This window comes from Lagopus leucura, unplaced genomic scaffold (genome assembly GCF_019238085.1).
Source record: "Lagopus leucura isolate 7727_CA_CO unplaced genomic scaffold, USGS_WTPT01 Super-Scaffold_702, whole genome shotgun sequence".
NCBI classification, from domain to species: domain Eukaryota; kingdom Metazoa; phylum Chordata; class Aves; order Galliformes; family Phasianidae; genus Lagopus; species Lagopus leucura.
The window spans coordinates 5,013,929-5,032,852 of record NW_024962254.1 but is presented as its reverse complement, the minus strand read 5'-3'; the positions used below and the strand labels follow the sequence as shown (position 1 = coordinate 5,032,852).

The window sequence follows — 18,924 nt, the reverse complement described above, 5'->3', positions numbered from 1 at the left end:
AAAGCACATTGCTCTGCTTCAGTTTGTACTTTTTAAGCACCCCTCTTTGGAATTAAATATGTGGACGGCTGATTTCCAGACAGAACCCTGTGTAGTTTGGGAAGAAAAAGTTAAAAGTAGTTGAGATTTTTTCCATATATTCAGCAGCCCACAACAGAGGAAGCCTTATTCTAGCCCAGTTCCAAAGTCAAACTATGTCAGTTACTCATCACAAATACATTAGCTTGAAACAAGAGCCCTCATTAGCAGCTTTCAGATGTGGGGTATGATTTTGAAAAAGTACATTTTTGCAGAGAAAGGAATTTGTTGCTGGCTTGCAGCTCCTGGCAGCCTTGTGCTTAATCTCTAGGCATAGCCAACGAGTTCCCTTTGAAACAAACCAGCCTCCTAATTCCACAGATGGAAAAAGTACTGACAACTTTGTTGCAGTTCTTGTCCAGTTAATTCTGTAGGAAAAACACCTACAGATTGGCCTAGTGGTTACACTTAGTAGATAAATGCTTTGCATTCATTGTGAATGTCTGTGAGCAGATAAAGGCTTGACCACACTGCTTTAAGGTAAGACTGGAAATCAAAAGTGGCAGATGGTTTGTTGTTGGCCAGGGCTGACTCCACCTGCAGAAGTTACCTGGATGTTCATTTCCTGAGAGGCAGCTGATGCTTCCCTCTGCCCCAGCATTTTGCACATACATTGAGCCTTTTGCACATGGGGAAGTGTGTAGGATCACAGGTGCACGCAGCAGAGCCTTGTGTTTGTAGTGGTGAGGATGCTTATGGGTGACTGGCACTGCAATTACTATCACAGCTGTGTAGCCCCTCAGAGCACACGCTGCACGTGCATTTAGTTCTGTCAGAAATGATCAGATAGATGAAAAACCCCTAAACTGCAGAGTGTTGTCCTGGGGTATCTACCAGCGACCCTTAGCAGCCTTCCATATGAAATGTCCTACATATGACTCAAGCTAGCAAGTCCCTCTCCACTGACTTTACAATGTAATTTTAAAAGCTAAAGAGTATTTTTCCAAGACATTTATTTGTAAGTCTGAAAACCTTCTTGGTGCATGGCTCTGGATTTCAGTGGCTTTGCAGGAGACGCTGCCTGGCACAGAGGCACTCATGGCTTGGGCACAGCTCCATGAGCTCACAGAAGTGCCTCACTGCACTGAGATGTCACTTTTTCCACTCCATGCTGTGAGTCATCCCTGCTTTTCTCACTCATTATATGTTGATTCTTACTAGCACTGCTTACTCAGAAAACCTCATCTACAAGCTCACCTCCCTGCCTGCACTAATGCAAGAGGCAAACAGGAATCCTTCTGCCTTTCGGCAAGACTCAACGTTGGTGACTTCCACTAACTTCAGTCATTCAAAACCTGGACCTCAGACAGAAGCAAAGCTGTTGGGGCTCCATCTGCACCAGCAGGACACACAGATGGCAGCAGAGAGGCAACTAGGAAGGGAACTGCCTGCAGCAGATGGGAAAGCCTTCCTCCAAAACTGCCTTTCTTCCTCCATTGACCAGGAGGGTCTCAAGACAGCTGGATTATGGCAGGTAGGTAAGGTACAAATGAACTCAATTTCATTTTTTCCAACCGACTCTAGCGAGCCTGCTTAAGCAGGGGTTGGACTAGATGATATCCTCCATCTGCTCAGGCTGGAAGGTCTCTTGGTCAAGGACCATCACTTGCCATAAGTCTGTACAGCTACTCAAGCAGCAAAGTGCTTTTAAAACTGACTTCCACTTCCATGGCTTTCTACTTAAAAAAAAAAAACAAAAAAAAAACACCAAAACACTGCACTAAAACACAGGTAGAAAAATTTGCAGGACTGAAAATTTGCCTAAGTGCACTGTTTCCATCCCACCACTCCCACAAGCCTAAAGATAGGTCTCGATCTCACAGCCAGCCACTGTCACACTGCTGCCACTCTCCCACGCGCTCACCATTAGATAAGATGAAGGCAGCAAGGGAAAAAAAAATTGTGTTCTTCAGCTCAATACTCATGGACAGGTATTTAACACAGGAAAAATAATTCCAGGAGCAGCTCAGGGACTCCGGCCACCTTGTGATTCTGTGATTCTGTGACACAGGAGGTTCATACTCTTTTCACAGGTCTTGATCACCACAATAGCTCTGGTGAAATCTCAAATGACTTAAGAAGCACCAGTCAGCATCTTTGGGTATTGGAACTGAACCACAGCTCCCAGTAAAGAATTAGCTTGGACCCCAGTGTGTTTTCACCCATCTCCTTGCCAAATGATACCCTGGCTAGTTTCTGAAGGTAGCAGAGGACAAGGTGATGATTTGGTTGCAAACACCCCACTTTGGAGAGTAAAAGAGCTCACTTCAACCTGCTGAGCAAAGCACCAGTACTGCGATCTCATCACTCCTCTTAGGTCTGTAACTCAACAAAGTGGGAGACAAGCTTTGCAAGATCTCCCCTTTCCATGTTCTTCCTTACAGCAGGTTCACTGTTAAGATCCTGAGATCCGCTGTTAAGATCCAGCAGGAGGGCTGAAGCAAGAAAGCCAAACTATTGTGCCACCATATGAGTTTATAATGAAAACCATCATGTTCCTACCTTTACTTTTTCACCATTTATCTCCACAGTTTTAATCATAAAGTCAACCCCAATCGTGGCTCCTTGGCCTGGTGGGAAAAGCCCCTGAAAGAAAAGTTTTGTTAACAAGTTCTGCAGCAAGGCAAGACTCCCTCTGGGTGTCCCCATCCCTGCTTCTCCCTTGCCCGGTTCCCCAGACACTTATTTCTATCATTTACATAGAACACCCTTGAAGGAGCTGCACTGAAAGGTATGACTGCTTTCTCTGCTGCTCCAGGTAGTGGGGACTGGGTCTGGAGAGCTCTGCATGCTGACCCATCCCCACTCCACCCACTGGATGAAGCCACACAATTTACTGCCACCTCTTATGGGAAGTTAAACAAAAAGTGACATTTCCCCAGCTTTGAATTTTGGGTGGTCCTGTGTCAAGCCAGGAGTTGCAGTCCCTTGTGGGTCCCTTTCAATTTGGGGTATTCTATTGCTCTATAACACACAAAGGGAAAAGGAGAGGGGAAAATACCTTCTGCCTCTTCCGAATGCACAGAAGCAAGGGAAAGGCTCTCTGATCCAATTTTTCATTGCCTTGAAAGAAATGGGAACCTGAAGAGAAGTGCCCAGGGCACCCTCAGCAGCTCCCGAGCAGCTGGATGCTGCTCCCAGAGCACAGCCTGCAGCTGGAAGTTCAGCTTCCAGAAGGGAGGAGTACAGCCAACCAAACAGAACTTAGCAGAGCTTTTTGATTTCTGGTGTCCCAGCCTGCAAAGCTGTTTTGGTTTTGGGGCACAGCCATCCCCTACAGCAGCAGCAACACTGCCAAGGTGCAAAGAATAGCAGCAGCAGATTTTGCAGTTAACCCTTCTGATCTGAGCAGCTTCGCTGCCATCAGCTAGTACAGGCAATCAGAGAGCATGCTTAACATTATTAGTTTTAAAAAAAATTTTAAAAAAAGCAAACATAACTTTGATTTTATAGCACATCATGCAAACTCTGAGCCCAAATTACAGATGCCTGGTTCCTTCCTTGCTATTCCGTCACAAAAAAAGCAAAGGCAGTTCCGAAAGCTCTGCATTTGACTCACTGTCAGCAACCAGGCAGATATTGTCTCACCGGCCTCCACTGTTACTAAAAGGTCTTTGAGAGCTGCTATGTGTAAAGCCACAAATACAGGGAGCACAGATTTTTGCCACAAGGTCTCATTTTGCTGCCAGCACCATTTCACACTGCTTCAATTCATTCAGTGTCCCCATTAACTCTTCAGGTGTAACCCCTAAAGGGGATCTGATGTTAACAGAAGACCCTGGGCTAATAGCCCAGGAACCAAATTAATTAATCTCCTACTGATGAACAATTCTAGGGACAGTTCTGTGCAGCAGCAGCTTGGCCTACCCTAGAGGGATGAGAATGAGAAAGTCCATAGAGAGAGCACCAGAAGGTCCTTACAGCTAGAGCCCCAGCAGGACCACGTACAGCACCAAGTACTGATGCAGTGCTCGTGCTGGTACCTCGCTATGGGTTACACCAGGCCACGAGCAAGGACAACAAACTCCCCCCCATGGAGATGCAGTGCTGGTGGGGACATCCACTCTCCCACCCAACAGGTGCCCAACCTTACCTGGGTGAAGCGTCGCACCAAGCAGGTCTTCCCCACACCGGCGTTGCCAATTAAAACAATTTTGAAGAGGAAATCATAATCTTCCATACTCATTTACGCAGCTGCAAGAGAGGGAGAGTGAGAAGCGTGAAGCAAAGCAGTGGCTGAAGTGGTGTCCTCACATTGGCTGTGCAGCTCTGCTGCGGGACAGCTCTGAGTTTTGACTCCTTCCCGCCAGGGAAATGCTCCTGCTTTCCCCCTGGACTTTATTCCTCCAGCTATCACAACAAAGGTCTTCCCGGCACATGGTCTCTCCAGACTCCTCAGATAAGGGACACAAGCCTGTCCTATGGTGGTGGCACCGCATAGGCAGAGTCCACACAGCTCCAGCAACGTCACCAACTGCACGGCTTCAGCCTGCTTCTGGCTTTCCTGCCATCCTGTGAGTCATCAGAGCTGCCTTCAGCCTAGGGCATGTGGAGCTGGGATGGGGGGGGCACTGGGAAATTGGATAAAAATAAAGCCAAAGCAAAACTTTGTGAGAATAGCTTGGCATAAATGTCAAATGGGAAGAGAAGGTAGAAGAGGTGAAGGGGAACATAGCACGCCCACAAGAATCCCTGTGCAACCCCTTGCCAGGATGCTCACATTAGCATTTTGGCAATGCCACAGGACAAGTGTGGGGCTGCCTACATGGGGAAGATCTACAGGGCTTCCTTTGGTTGCTTAGAGCATGGAAAGGACCAAGCACAGATGTAGAGCTTGCTGCAGCCAAGCAAGTGATGCCAGACCCACAGCCCCTCTCCAGTTCACCCAAGGGTGCTGCTGGTGCCACAGCCAGAAAAGAGGGTTTTCAAGAAAATGCAGGTATTGCAGCTGGTGGCAAAAACCTGTCTTCAAGACTGCTAACCCCTTTCCTCAGCAATAATGGCATAGAAGACTTTGGTAAAGAGACAGATCCACAGCTGTCAGTTGGGTATCTGAGCGTGGTACCCAACCTACTGGTACACAGAGGTTATGGATGTGGAGATGGAACCAAAGATGAGAAGCACAGGGGATGGAGGGTGGTGAGAAAAAAAAAAATAGCATTAGCGAATTGTTGTCCTCTGTCAAGCCCCATATTGCTTACAAGGTTGAGTCAGCTTGACACAGCACAGCAAAACAGCCCTCTGTGTATCACCTGATGGACCCAAAGGCTGGCAAGGTGAGAGACCAATTCATCTGCACGTGGTTAGTGAGACCCTTGGCTTCTTCAGGAAGCCTAAAAAAAGGCTATCCACACCAATTAGTGACTAATGATCTGCATCACGCCGGCTGACAGTCAGGAGGGGCAGCTGAGTCACTGCACAGCCACGTCACCACTGAGCTGGAGTGCAGGCACACAGCTGGAGCAGCCCTCAGGATGCTCGGACCTCACCTTGCTCCAACACCCAGCCGTGGGACCTCAGAAAGCAGGCTTCCAAATGTGCTTGTTTGTTTCCTGGGGCTGTTATGTCACATAAGAGTTTCGTGCTTCCATGCGTGGCTTTCCCTAGGTAATGCAGTGTTAAGAATGTGTTGATGCTCCTCTTGATAATCAAGGCTAAATGCTAATGTATGGCTTCCAGCTTTCAGACCAGCCAGCACAAAGAAAAATGTGATCATCTACTAAAAGCTATTTCAAGACTACTGAGACTTACTCAGCACTGGATAATTATCCCTGGGATTCTTCAAATCCCAGAGGGCATTGCTACCCTGGAGCAATTTCATTTATATTACTTGTACCCCAAACAACCCAACATTCAAATTTATCTTCTCAGGAACCTTAAAAATAAACTTCCTCTGCAGATCTTTGAGCTCAGAAAGTCTAAGTGGCTCAGACATACCCTCGAGTTACGTCTGATCCCCTTCGTTAGGCTCCAAGACTAATCATATGTGATAATGACCCCTGAACTGGAGCTGGAAGAGAAGCCAGGGACTCAAAACAAACAGTGTGACAAAGAGATTAAATGCCAGAACTAAAGAGGGAGCAGTGGCCCCCGGAGACCCGGGGGGGGGGGAGAAAGAAAGCAAAGGACAAATAAGAAATTCAGAGGGCAGTTGGGGTTGACCATCGCTGCCCTATGCCCCCCATCTACAAGAACTGCTGCTCCTACGTGCACACACTGAGCTATCACGCTGTCAGCACTGAACATGAAAACACTGCAGCAGTTTCCCTTACGAAATCCCCTTCTTTGCAACCAGAGCCTTTGGGCAGAGTGACCTTTCCTGCTGACTCAGTCGCTCCCTGTCCCCAGGGAAGGTGTGCCTCAACCTCTGCCCTCTCTCCACTCTTGGCAATACATCACACATTACCTTTTTTCTGTTTTTTCTTTTTTAAAGCACAGAATTCTTTTTCTTTCTTTTTTCCCCTATTTTGTTGTTGTTCTTTTCTGCAGGCGCAGGGCTAAGCCTTGTACCACTGTTGTGCTTCAGGGCACTGGGACTGCAGCTGAAGAGCAGGGGTGGCGTGTTCATCCACACCTCAACCAGCCTTCCTCACCCATTGCATCTCTTCAGACCACCACTGTGGTCACAAACCGAGCCAGAGACATGCCCTGCCGTGGCGTGAAGCAGGAGGAGAGCTCAAGGCTGGCACACAGTTGCAGGGGGTGCAAGCGTTTGGGTTGGGTGAGCACCAGCAGAGGTGGCCCTGCAGTGGCACCACAGCTCACACACCATATCCCTCAGTGCCACATCTACTTTCTTCTTGAAAACCTCTGGGCACAGAGACTCCTGCACCTCACTGAGCAGCCTGTGCCAGTGAATCACCACGCTGAGAATGAACTTTTCATGATATCCAACCTCAACAGCCAAGAAGAGGACATGCAGAAGCTGCGGGCTGCCTACCTCACGCAGGGAGAACCAGTGTGATCCAATAGTCCTTACCCTTCACCCAGGGTCACAGTTACAGAGACCTTTCTGTATTCATGGTCAGCAGGACCTGGCCCTCTGCTTTACCCTGCCATGGGCTTTTCGCTGCCTCTAAGTGTGAAACTGCAAAGCTGATGGAGGACATACAATCCTATCTGCTTCTGTTCATAAGGCAAGGAGTCTCTCTGCAGCAAATACACGCTTTAGGGAATACTGTTTGCACACATTTTAGATTATTCCTCAGTGTGATGCCCTCTTCCTGAATTTGCTTTGTTCATCTATTATTTTTCCTGACTCACTTCCATTTACTCCACAGCGTTCACCACTGCCCTCTTTACCTTCTGAACTAATTATCAATCTTTCACTCATTACCTTGGATGGGCACAGAGGGCTGCTCCCCATCTCTGACCGGCTTTGAACATAGAATCACCGAGGCTGGAAAAGACCCCCAGGGTCATCCAGTCCAACAATCCACCTATCACCAATATTTCCCCACTAAACCACGTCCCTTACAACATCTGAACATTCACTGATCACCTCCAGAGACGGTGATTCCAGCACCCCTCTGGGCAGCCCATTCCAGCACCTCACCACTCTTTCAGAGAATGATTTTTTCCTAACATCCAACCTGAATCTCCCCTGGAACAACTTCAGACCATGCCAAGCTTAATCTGAGTATCAAATAAGTGGCAAAAACCATCCAGAAGGTATTAGTGGCTTTGAAGTGATTGGTTTCTCCTTCACATGGAGTCAACTTCTAGCCTGCATGTCCCTCACTACCTTATACACTAGCAAGTCTTTGTAGTCTCTGCCCAAAACACACAAGTATGAATAAGGTTTTTAGATGATGAAACATCTGGTGCTTTTCTCTTGACTCCTTTGCTTGAGGATAACTCTTCATTTCTAAGCCTGACAAGGGCAGACTCTACGGTGATGATTTTGCCCGAGTTGTTTTGGCTCATGAGAAGCGTAAGACTTCAAAGGAACAAGACTAACTCAGCTGACCTCAGCGTGTGCCAACCTCTGCACACCAGATCACCAGATAATTCGTCCTCAGGGAACATGAGCAACCCTCATCCAAAGTCAAAAATCTCTTCTGTCTAAAAGACATAAGAGCTTCAACGCCTTTGTTTTAGAAGAACAAAACAGAAATAATCTTCTTGTTTCTACATTCCTGCAGTATCTCAGTCCCTCCTGAGTTGCAGAGGCTTTTGAGCCCATCATGCTCACCACTGATGGATTATCAATTCCCGCAGCCTCAGGAGGGATCAGAAGGCTTCATGGGCAAGTTCTGCTTACCAGCCACAGTCAGAGACCACTGACCCTGAATCAGAGCAGGCTTAGTGCCATGTGTGGTCATTCATGACTATTTACAGCCAGTCCAATCCACACTGCAGAGGCTTCTCCACGTTTAGGAATAAAAACTGAAACTGAGGCACCAAAGGAAGCCAGGAACCCCAATAATATGAATTCCAGTCCTACCTACTCTTTAACCCCACAGTATGCATTTACTACCTATTTCAGTTAGATGCAGAGGAGGATCTGCAGCCCCTTCCTCTGCTATAGCTACCCAGTAGGACAGGGTGTATTTGCATGTATTTATACAACTCAAAGAACAAAGATTTTCTGCTCTTACTCATCCAACAGCCATAAACAAATTTACCTAAATTACTGAAGTTCAAGCAGCAGCTATTATGTATACAGAAATCACATGGAACACACGCTCCACACGAGCAAGGAAATTCACAACTAAGGCCAAGATCTCAAGCAGAAAATTATCCCTTGCGGGCCAGAAAATTGCAGGGGACTCATCTCTGGATATGCTGCTGCATTACATAAGGCAGGATAAAATATTTCCATTTCCAGAGCACCTGCCAGCTCAAGCAGGTTCCTGTGCCTGCCAAGAACGAGCCCGGCTCACATCCCTCCGAGAAGCAGAAGCCTGAATCTCCTCCTGCACCCTTGCCCACCTTCCTTGCTCCCTCTCCACAAGGCTGAACTTTCTTTCCATCCAAACAGAAAGAATTAAGAGAGATTTCATTCCCATTAAAGCTGAGATTAGCTGTATCACAGCCCTGCTCTGCGCTGGTGGCAGCAAAGCCACTTCCAGGTGGGATCCACACACTCATTTAGGTGGACTCTTCAAAAAGATTAGTCCCTCATATGCAGGGAGATGGTTCAGAGTGCAGAAATTCCATACCCTGGTGATTTCCCAGTCAAAACACAGGTGTATGTACTCCATGCACAAGTTAGCTGCTACATCTAGCATCCAAGGCATGTTAGGCTTGCCGTGTACTTGCCCCCATTGACAAATTTGGACTCTGTAAGTCCATCTGATGCTCCAGGAGGCATTTAAGCTGCCACACACATCACAGCGATGTGCAGGGCTGCCCTGCACACTGCAGCCCCACCAGCACTGCATAAAAGGTTTCCAACTGGAAAAAGTAGTGTATTGTGAAAACCTCAACCCTACCCAAGATTTTTATTTGGAGAGATTTCTGTTCCTCATGCCTTTGTTCAGGGCTTTGTTCTTCTTATAGAAACCAAGTGAAATAAGTGGCAGGTACAAACAAACTCTTGTGTCTTACAGAGATATTTCTGTAATTAATAAAAATGCTAAAGCTGAGGGGTTTTGCATCAGTGACTGCACAGAGCACACAGCTCTCCCCCTTTCCTCTACTGCCATGAGGGAAAACTTGCAGCTCACCAAGCTATTTCAATTAGGTCACACACTTTTTGGCCTCAAGAAGTCTATGTAATACCCCAACCAGTGACTCATGCCTGACCAGGTAAATCCAGTACCTATATCATTTCATAGAAGAGCCTGGAGCAGGAGCTCTGCTTCAGTGGGCAGTTGCTTAGGAAAGCAAGATGCTCAGAGGCGATGCCTATGCTCGCAACACCAGAAGGCCCAGCTTTGGCACAGCCTACAGGCAGACACCAGCTTTACCCACTTCCACAGACAACAGACTGTAGACTGCCCTCTCCATCCGCCCTTTCCTCTTAATGCTGTAGGTTGCAAGTCTCACATTTAGGAGCAATTTTTGGATTTTCATGCACTCTTGTTGTTCTGTAATGACAAAGAAGTCTTTGTGTAGATGACATCCCGTGCAGTGCCTTCTATTTGAGATTGCCCTGACCCAAGCACAACACCTTCTACTTGGCCTTGCTGAACCTCACTAGGTTCATGAGTCCATTTCTCAAGCCTATGGAGGTCTCTGCAGATGGCATCCCTTACTTCTGTCATATCAACTGCACTACTCACCTAGGCATCATCAGCAAACTTCTGGGAGCATTCAATCCCAGCACCTATGTCACTAATAAAAATGTTTAAGAGTATTAGACCCAATATGGACCCATGGAGTACCAGATTCCAATATGGAGTGGTGGGGACCACCATTCATCCCTGGCCTCCACTTGGACATAGAGCTATTGATAACAACCCTCTGGCATTGACAACAACCATCCAAACAAGTCCTTATCCACTGAACAGTCCACCCTTCAAATCCATCTCTCTTCAATTTGGAGACAAGGATGTGGTGCCCATCATCTCAAGGCCTTGCAGAAGTCCAGGTAGATGACATCAGTTCCCTCCGTCCACCAATGCCATCACTCAATCATAGAAGGCCACCAGATTGGTCAGGCACAATCTGCCCTTGGTGAAGCCATGCTGGCTGTCTCAGATGCCCTGCTCATCCCTCACATGCCTTAACATCTTCTGGGGTGCTTTGCTGGCACCAGCATCAAAAGCAGGATTAATGCACCTCACTAAGGAATTTCTGTTCAATAGTTGAAGGATGGGCAGTGTTTGTGTTTGACACATCACTGAGGGCCTCAGTCTCACCAAAGGGTCTTCAGGAGAGATCAGACAAAACTTTCCTGTGGTCCAGATTCCCCACTTAAATTTCTCTTCTTCTGGAAAGTTAATTTCTCATTTAATTTTTTTCTATCACCTTCACTTGGAAGCACTTTTAACGCCCTTTGGCACTGGGAATGGCCACAGAAATGCAAGATCCCCCACACAAATAAGTTATTTTCCATCAAATATAATTGAGGACAGAGCTGTTAATCAGTGATGATGCTCCAGGTTGTAGATGCCCCATCCCTGGAGGCATTCAAGGCCAGGCTGGCTGTGGCTCTGGGCAGCCTGGTCTGGTGGTTGGCAACCTTACACCTAGCAGGGGGCTGGATCTGGATGAGCATTGTGCTCCTTTTCAACCCAGGGCATTCTGTGATTTTATGATTCTATGAACTAATGTAGTTTCTGCATTACTTAGGAAAAATCACACACATACCACTTGAAAAATTAAATTAAGAAAAAAAAAATTCTTTAGGACTGAAAAAAATGCTGATGTGCAAATCAGTCACTCCAAAGACCAAGCTGCAAACTGCACCACAACACATTTTTGCATGGAAGAGGTTAAAGCATCAGCCAGCAAAGCAGACAGGCTGACTTTCAAAGTGGAAAAATTGCATTGCCAAAAATCCAGCCAAAAATGCTGTTTTATCCACTCAAAAACAGCAGCCTTTTCCCAAATGCAGGAAAAAAAAGAAAAAAGAAAAAAAAAGAAAAAAAAAAGGAACCACAGCCAAGAATTCACTGGATTGTGCTTTGCATGGAAAACCCAGGAAAGCTCCGTGTGTTCAGCTTTCTGCAGCAGGGAACAAAGCTGTCCTTTAGCTGCATTTTGGGCAGCTGCGACTCCACCACAGGTGAAGCAAAGGGAGAAGCAGCAACAGCAGCTATGGTACCCCACATCTGCAGCTCCCACATCTGCAGACGGGAAACAGTCTGTGGTGTGCTAATGCCAAAGGAGGAATTATTCCAATTTGATGCAGAAGAAAGGTCTGTGGGTATGCAAAGAACATCCCCAGGTGCATTCATTCATGGGGTTGGCATGGGTTTGAATGGTGTCACAGTCATTTGTGGATATATCTTGACACTGGGTGACAGCTCTGATAAAACATGTGCTGGATTAGACTGTTTGACACCAGCATTTTTGATAAGAGAAAAGCTATCGTAAGAAAAGCTTTGGATATTTACCAGAACATCATGACTGAAATGAGGTTACACATGCAAAAGCAGCGTGTTTATCGTTAACCAATGACACGAGTGCCACAACTGTACTGTGAAATACGATGCTTTCCTGCTCAACCTGCTGTAGGGAACCTGCTTTCAGCAGGGGTTGGACTCTACGATCTCCAGAGGTCCCTTCCAATTCCTATGATTCTGTGGCATTAGATAGTTTGGGTTACAAAAGCACATCCAAGAAAACTTTTTTGAGTTTTAAAGACCATGACATATCTTATTGCTGTGTATCACTGGGTTTTGTTTGTGGTAGAGACTGTAGCATGATTATTTTTTTTAATTGCCAGTCCTTGGGCAACCTCTCCCAGCTGTCACGATCCCCCATGTTGAGGAGCAGGCTGATGGCTATCTGGCACATGGATATTCACTTCAGGGTGACAACAGGACCTTGATCTTTGTGGAGGATGAGCTCCACCAACCTCTATCAAGGAGATGAAACAACAATTCAGCAGCACTCTGAAGGCAAGATGTGGCATCACTAAAAAGCTTTGGTAACAAAAGCAGAGATTTGGGCTCGTGGTAGATGAATGGAAGAGTTCCAGACCCCCGTTAAGATGGCAGAGACAATGCAATAGCATCAGTTCCCAGAAGCAATTCATAACCCTCAGTCATTTCCACCCAGGAAGCATATTTTACCTGTAGAATCGCATATGTTCTTGCACACATAAACCTCTGCTTTGTAACAAAACCACGCTGCCAGCACAAGCATTTTCTCCTCAAAAATGCTCTCATTTGACAGCAAACCTTCAGCTGAGCTGATAAGGAACACACAGGCAGCTGCACTTCTGCAAAGAAAGCCTCCAGAATATTTCTAACCGCAAGAATCTGCCAGAGCAGCAGATGTTTCATGAAAACAAGTTGTTCAGAAGGGGGAAGAAAGGGGAAAAAACAGAGAGCTGGGCGTAGCTTCACGACTGGTTTAAGCCAATCTAAGCCCCGCTGCCTCTGAGGGAAGGCAGCTATTCCCAAGCTCTGCCAGCTGAGACCCAGTCCAGATGGGAAGGAGTCTGCGGATGGGAGAGCAGAATGAGGTTTGACTCAGCTTGGCTGCAGGCGACTTCATGGCCCCAAATGGCAGTGGGAGCCTGGGGGCAAAGGACAGGCAGCAGCTCCTGAAGGCAGGAGAAGACCTTTAGGATCACCAGGTGCAAACACCAACCTGACTTACCAAGTCCCATCACTGAACCAACCCCTTAGGCCCCATCCACATGTCTCTTAAATACAACAAGTGTTGTGACTGCAGCCCATTCCAAAGCTCAACCAAAGCAATGGTTACGAATTACTGTGTCTATTCATCGTTTCAGGTTTTGGTGCAATGCTCCAATTTTACCTGCAGAAATAGAGTGGTTTTGTTTTCAGAGGAGCAGCTCATGGCTGAAATGAGGAAATAAAACAGGAGTGATGCCACAAAACCATTCCAACCCTGCAGTTGCTGGCCATGCGTGCACCTCCCAGAATTTCATTTCCATAGAAAAGTATTTTCATCATCACTAATATGGCCATTTCTCAGAATGATGGCTCCCAAACAAGATTTCTATAGGAATGCCATAAATCTCTTCAAGACATAAAGAATGGACTTGATAATCTTGAAAGTCTTTTCCAGCCCAGATGATGATTTTATATCCATTCTCTGGCCAAATCTTAGCAAACATGTGGCCAGCTCTCAGTTCCACTTAGACTTTCAGATGGTAACAGTACTTTTCACATATCCAAACCCACTGCTAAAGCACAGTTATCCATCCATGGTGGCTGGCTGCAATTCAAGAGTCTGCATGGGTTAAAACTGACACCAAAAGAAATCCTCAGAAGTGACAAAACACCAGCTCTTGGTGTAAGCTTTCTGCTTCAGATTTCCCACCTCTGCAAAGACATTATTCAAACAGCTTTTGGGTACGCAGTCTGAATAACATCCCCAGCACCAGCATCGTTCCCAAGGGGTAGCATTCCAGAGGAAGGATCCTTCAGATTTATTATTTAGAGCTGGAGCAGCAAGTGGTGCCTTGAGGAGAAAAGCAGGCAGAAGCCCACAGCGCCAAGGTTCTCGTGTGCACCCTTAGAAGTACAGCATCCGTCACAACAGTCTGATAGATCACGTCTTCACCTCTGCTCACCTCTGCTTCCTTGCTCAGCTTCTCCCTGTCTCCAGCCACCCAGGTAATAAATTACTGCAGAGATCTGCTGATAGAGTTTTGCATTTGCAAAGAACAAGGTGGCACAACTGCAGCTTCTGCAGCACTAATACTCACTCTCTGGATGCTGTCAGCATGTGACAGCCCTATGACAGAGCCCATAATCTCCCAAAGCACAGCACGTGCATTCCCTTTGCTCAATGGTTTATTTCTATCACACATTAGAAATCACCCTTTCCTGATCCTGATCTCCTGGCAGCAACCCACTGAAGTTTTGACCTCCGTGGGGCTGATGTCAGGAAGCAGAAAAATCATTTCTTTCTGCACTTACAGCAAACGGCAGGCAGCCCTCCACAGCAGTCTGGGAAGTGCCCAGTGACAGAGCTCACACCAACACACTGCCACAGCCACAGAGATGCTGGGTGGCACATCAGCTCTGTGTGTGTGACCATTTATCTCTATTCCTTAGCAACAGAGCAGCCCCAGGGGATGTTTTTAGTGCGCTGTGTTGTTGGGTTTTTTTGATGTTGAGTCTCTACTTGGCACCCTGGGGAAATTCCTGAGCAGAAGATAGCAATTTTTGAAAGAGGATAAATGCTGGCACATAATGATCCTTATGGGTGCCTTTCCAGCTTGGGACATTCTATAATTCTGTGAGTCATGGCAGTATCAATATCCCCAGCTTCCTCTGGCTTCCAAGCAAACACGCAATAAATTGCTGCCTAATCTACATGAGAAAAACAAATACCACCTGATGTTTCCCAACTCAGTCAGCAACGTGGCTTTAAGAAAAAAAAATTAATCATAGGAAGGATAAAGAAATCACATAGCTCTGCAGTTCCATTGGTTGTCATGGCAAAGAAAATCCCCAACTCTCTGACTTATGTGTTTTGTAGGAAAGGAAACAACAAAAATGCCTTTTTTTCACGGCTAGAAGGGAATGTTTTCCTACTAACTGCTCATGAACCCATGCACTCAGCAAACCCTGCACTGCCAGCAATGCGTACATCTTATCAGAGCAGAATTTCTGAGGTCGGTGCTCCTTTGGCTGAACTTCAGCGGCAGGACCCCAAGAGCTGGCTCCTTCCTGCTGCTGCTCTCCATCACCCCTTTCAGCACCACGGCTTCTTCTACCTGTTTTATTTGCAGCCCTTCCCCTCCTGTAAGCCTTCCTCTGCACTCTGCTCCAGCCCTTTGTCTGGGAGGAACAGCAGGACCCTTAGGGATCATGTTTGCTGTAAGCTGCTGGAAGTGATGCTCCTCCATGGGCCAGGCTCCTTCCTGCCACATTTCCCACCCCCATCTGCTGGGACTCGAGAAGTTGCACAATGCACACGTGGCTCACTGGAAAGCAGCTTAATGAAAACACAAAAACACAAGCTCCCCAAAAAGGGACTGGGTACAGAACTGCATGTCACACTCAAAGTCACTGCATATGCAAGAGCCACAGGTGAGTGAAGTGACAGCATCAGTGGGCATCACCTCAAAGCTCTGCTGTGAGGGGTGCAAATTAGCTAGAGGCAGCAGGGTATGACAAAGACAACTGGTATCATACAATCACAGATTGGGTTGAATTGGAAGAGACTTCAGAGAGCATCCAGTTCCAACCCTCTGCCACAGGCAGAGTTGCCAAACTCTAAATCAGGCACTGCATCAGGTTGTCCAGGGCCCCATCCAACCTAGCCTTGTACAACTAGATTGGATCCTTTATCTTTTGTATATGGGACAGGAGATTTCTCATCTTCCCCCTCTGCAGGGACAAGCTGTGCTCATAGGGCAGCAACTCAGTACGAATACACCAGAAGGAGGTGTGCACCCACGATGGGATTTTCACAACTTTTCATCTTAGAAACATGGAATTGCAACACAAAAGCTTCATACATTAACCATGACCCACCGCACTGAGGTTGCCAGAGCTGTTGGAATTCCAACCACAACCCACAACAGGAGGCTTGGCTCCTCTGCCCAGAAAATAAGCCAAAAGCACAGAGAACAGAGGACTCTCAGAGCAGGGTACCCCTGGAGTACTGCAGCATCCTTGCTCTGAGATGACTGCTGTCCTCCGGCTTTTTGGAGTCCAGAGCATTTCTGAATTACTCCATGAGTAGGTGGGTGCTGGGAGAGATGGCAAGGAAGAAAGCAGGGGCCTTCTCAGAATGAGCGGTGAGGCATTGGCACAGGCTGCCCAGGGAGGTGGTGGAGTCATTGTCCCTGGAGGTGTTAAAGAGATGTGGAGATGTGGCACTAAGGGGCAGAGTTAGTGGGCATGGTGGGGATGGGCTGACGGTTGGACTGCATGATCTCAGTGCTCTTTCCAGCCTTAATGGTTCTGTGACTGCAAGCAAGAAGAATTCTCTGAGAGTTGCTGCACTGGAAGGGGTACCAGGCAATTTTTTCTTCCTTAAAGACAGGGCAGAGCAAATGTCATTCATCCTGGCTGAGAGACTTTGCCCTGAGGCCACTGCCAGTTAGTTACATTCAAGGCTCCAGATCTTGACACACACACTGCTGAAAGAAAAGTGTGTTTTGGTTACAAAAACCCTGCATTATCAGCTTCTTAAACGCATAAAGACTTTGACATTTTTCTTTAGGATACAGCTTGTCAGAGGAAATGGCATGAGATGAACAGACTGTGCTTGTGCCTCTGTGTGGGTATGTAACATCTCCCATTTGTTCTTTCCTCGCCGTTCCCTAACTTGATATCAAATTATTTGGACTGACACCATTTGTTCTTTAACAGACGAGCAGATTACCCAATAACAACAATTGTAACTCAAAACTGAACATAAGGCATTCTCATTTAGTAAAACAGTTTTCCCTCTCAGCGTTTCACAAGGAGACCACTGAGCAAAGCTCTGTGTAAGGGACTTCTGCAGAAACATCACTTTAAGGCTGAAGTTTGAAAAACAGATTTAGAGTCACTATTTGTTCTTTTTTCCAACTTTTCAGACAGTTTGCAAAGACTTCCACACGTGCACTGCAGTGAGCCAACTGAGTGTCAGCAAGCAAATTCCACCTTTCTAAATTCCTTTGCTTTTACATCCAGCTTTCCTCCAAGGGATGAGCCCAAACACCCACTATTTTCAAGACTGGCACTTTCATCACTACCATACACTGCTGCTCCCTTTCAGCTAAAGCACCCCAGTGTTCCTGGAATAGTCATGTAATGGAACAACTGAAATTTAGCCAGCTTGAAGAACTGGATATGTGCATGAAAAAAGCAAAAGCAAACAGTAACAAAAGCTTGCAAAATTGGGTTCATGTGGACTGCGGTATTTGCTTAGCTGGAAATACCTGGAATTGTTACAGATTATGGGGAAAATAATTTTAATCTAGGCTTAAAAGAAAAAAAAGAAAAAAAGTGGAAGAAAGAAACTATAAGGCAATTTTGACTATAAAAAAAGAGAAAATACAAAAAAAATCAGAAGTGTGGAAGCACTTGGTGGACCTAGGATGAGAGGGAACTGCCTTAAGTTGTTCCAAGGGAGGTTCAGATTGGATATTTGGAAAAATTTCTCATAAAGAGCAAAAATGCATTGGCACAGGCTGCCCAGGGAGTGGTGGAGTCACTGTCCCTGGAGACGTGGCACTGAGCGATGTGCTTAGTGGGCACGGTGGGGATGGGTCGAGGGTTGGACTAGATGATCTTAGTGGTCTTTTCCAACCTTAATGATTCTAGGACTCTATGATAAAGACGCCCTGCGGAGGCTGCTGGAGCACCATGAGTCTGGGACAGCAAAACCAGGGCAGGAGAAACGCAGCCAGGAAGGGACAGTGGCAAGGATGAGTTGGCAAAAGCCGTCCTGAGCCTTGATCCACACATCATACATCTGCAGGGACAAAAGCAAGAGCCTTTGGGTCACCTCCATGGAAAGTCAGAAAATGCACCTTTGCTAAAATTACAAAGCAGATGTGTACTTTTGTGAAACTGTACCTCGTATTTGGGAATCTGAATTCCCAAAACTGAGCACAAAGGTTTGGAGTGCAAATCTTGGTGCCAACCATAAGAAGAGTCACCTACAGGCGAGCCATGCATCAGTAATAAAATGCTTTTAACTCACCGACAGGCTTTTGGTTTGCTGTCAAAAGCACAAAACAACCCCAAGCAATCATGAAAATTCAGGCATTAGGCATCAAGTATCCCATTTGTGGTGCAAAACAAGGAGACAGGTTTAAGCACCATTTTGGCAGAGAAACATAAGTTGGCTTATGGAAAAACAAGTGCTCCACATCAGAAAGAGTAAAACAAAAGGCTTTTTGTAGCCTTTGGAGTGAAGAACTTCATTTCCAGCAAAGAAATCCAAGATCTCACTGCGTGCTCACTAATCTGCTGCATTGGTTGCTGCTGCTCCGCAGTGGCCCCAGGCGCAGCGCAGGGCAGAAGCCGGCAGCCCTGGGAGCTCACTGAAATCGCTCCAAGTTTCTTCTCTTGGCAACCTACAGCCTCTCTTCTCCCTCCACCAAACTGGGTTAGCGCTGAAGGAGGCTTCCCGGGTACACTTGCTGAAGTTGCAGATGATGAAGGTTTGTTGGTGTATTTCTCGAGAAGTCAGTGCAGACGCTGCCTGCTCTCTGGAGCAGGTCTGTGTCACCTTGGGTTTGCCCAAAGTCAGCAAAGCAGAGCTCAAGCATGGTTACAAACATCATCACCATCACCCTTAGGA

The 18,924-nt window shown here is 46.7% G+C and overlaps 1 protein-coding gene across 1 annotated transcript in view; it reads right to left on the bottom strand.

Moving 5' to 3' along the window:
• RAB30 (RAB30, member RAS oncogene family) overlaps positions 1-18,924 on the bottom strand; it is a 38,554-nt gene that overhangs the window by 4,988 nt on the left and 14,642 nt on the right. Inside the window, exons 2-3 of the mRNA XM_042862473.1 lie at positions 4,172-4,272; positions 2,581-2,664 (exon numbers count right to left, since the gene is read on the bottom strand). Of these exons, the coding sequence (XP_042718407.1) occupies positions 2,581-2,664; positions 4,172-4,264 (177 nt within the window). The 5' untranslated portion in view covers positions 4,265-4,272. The remainder of the gene's footprint in view (positions 1-2,580; positions 2,665-4,171; positions 4,273-18,924) is intronic.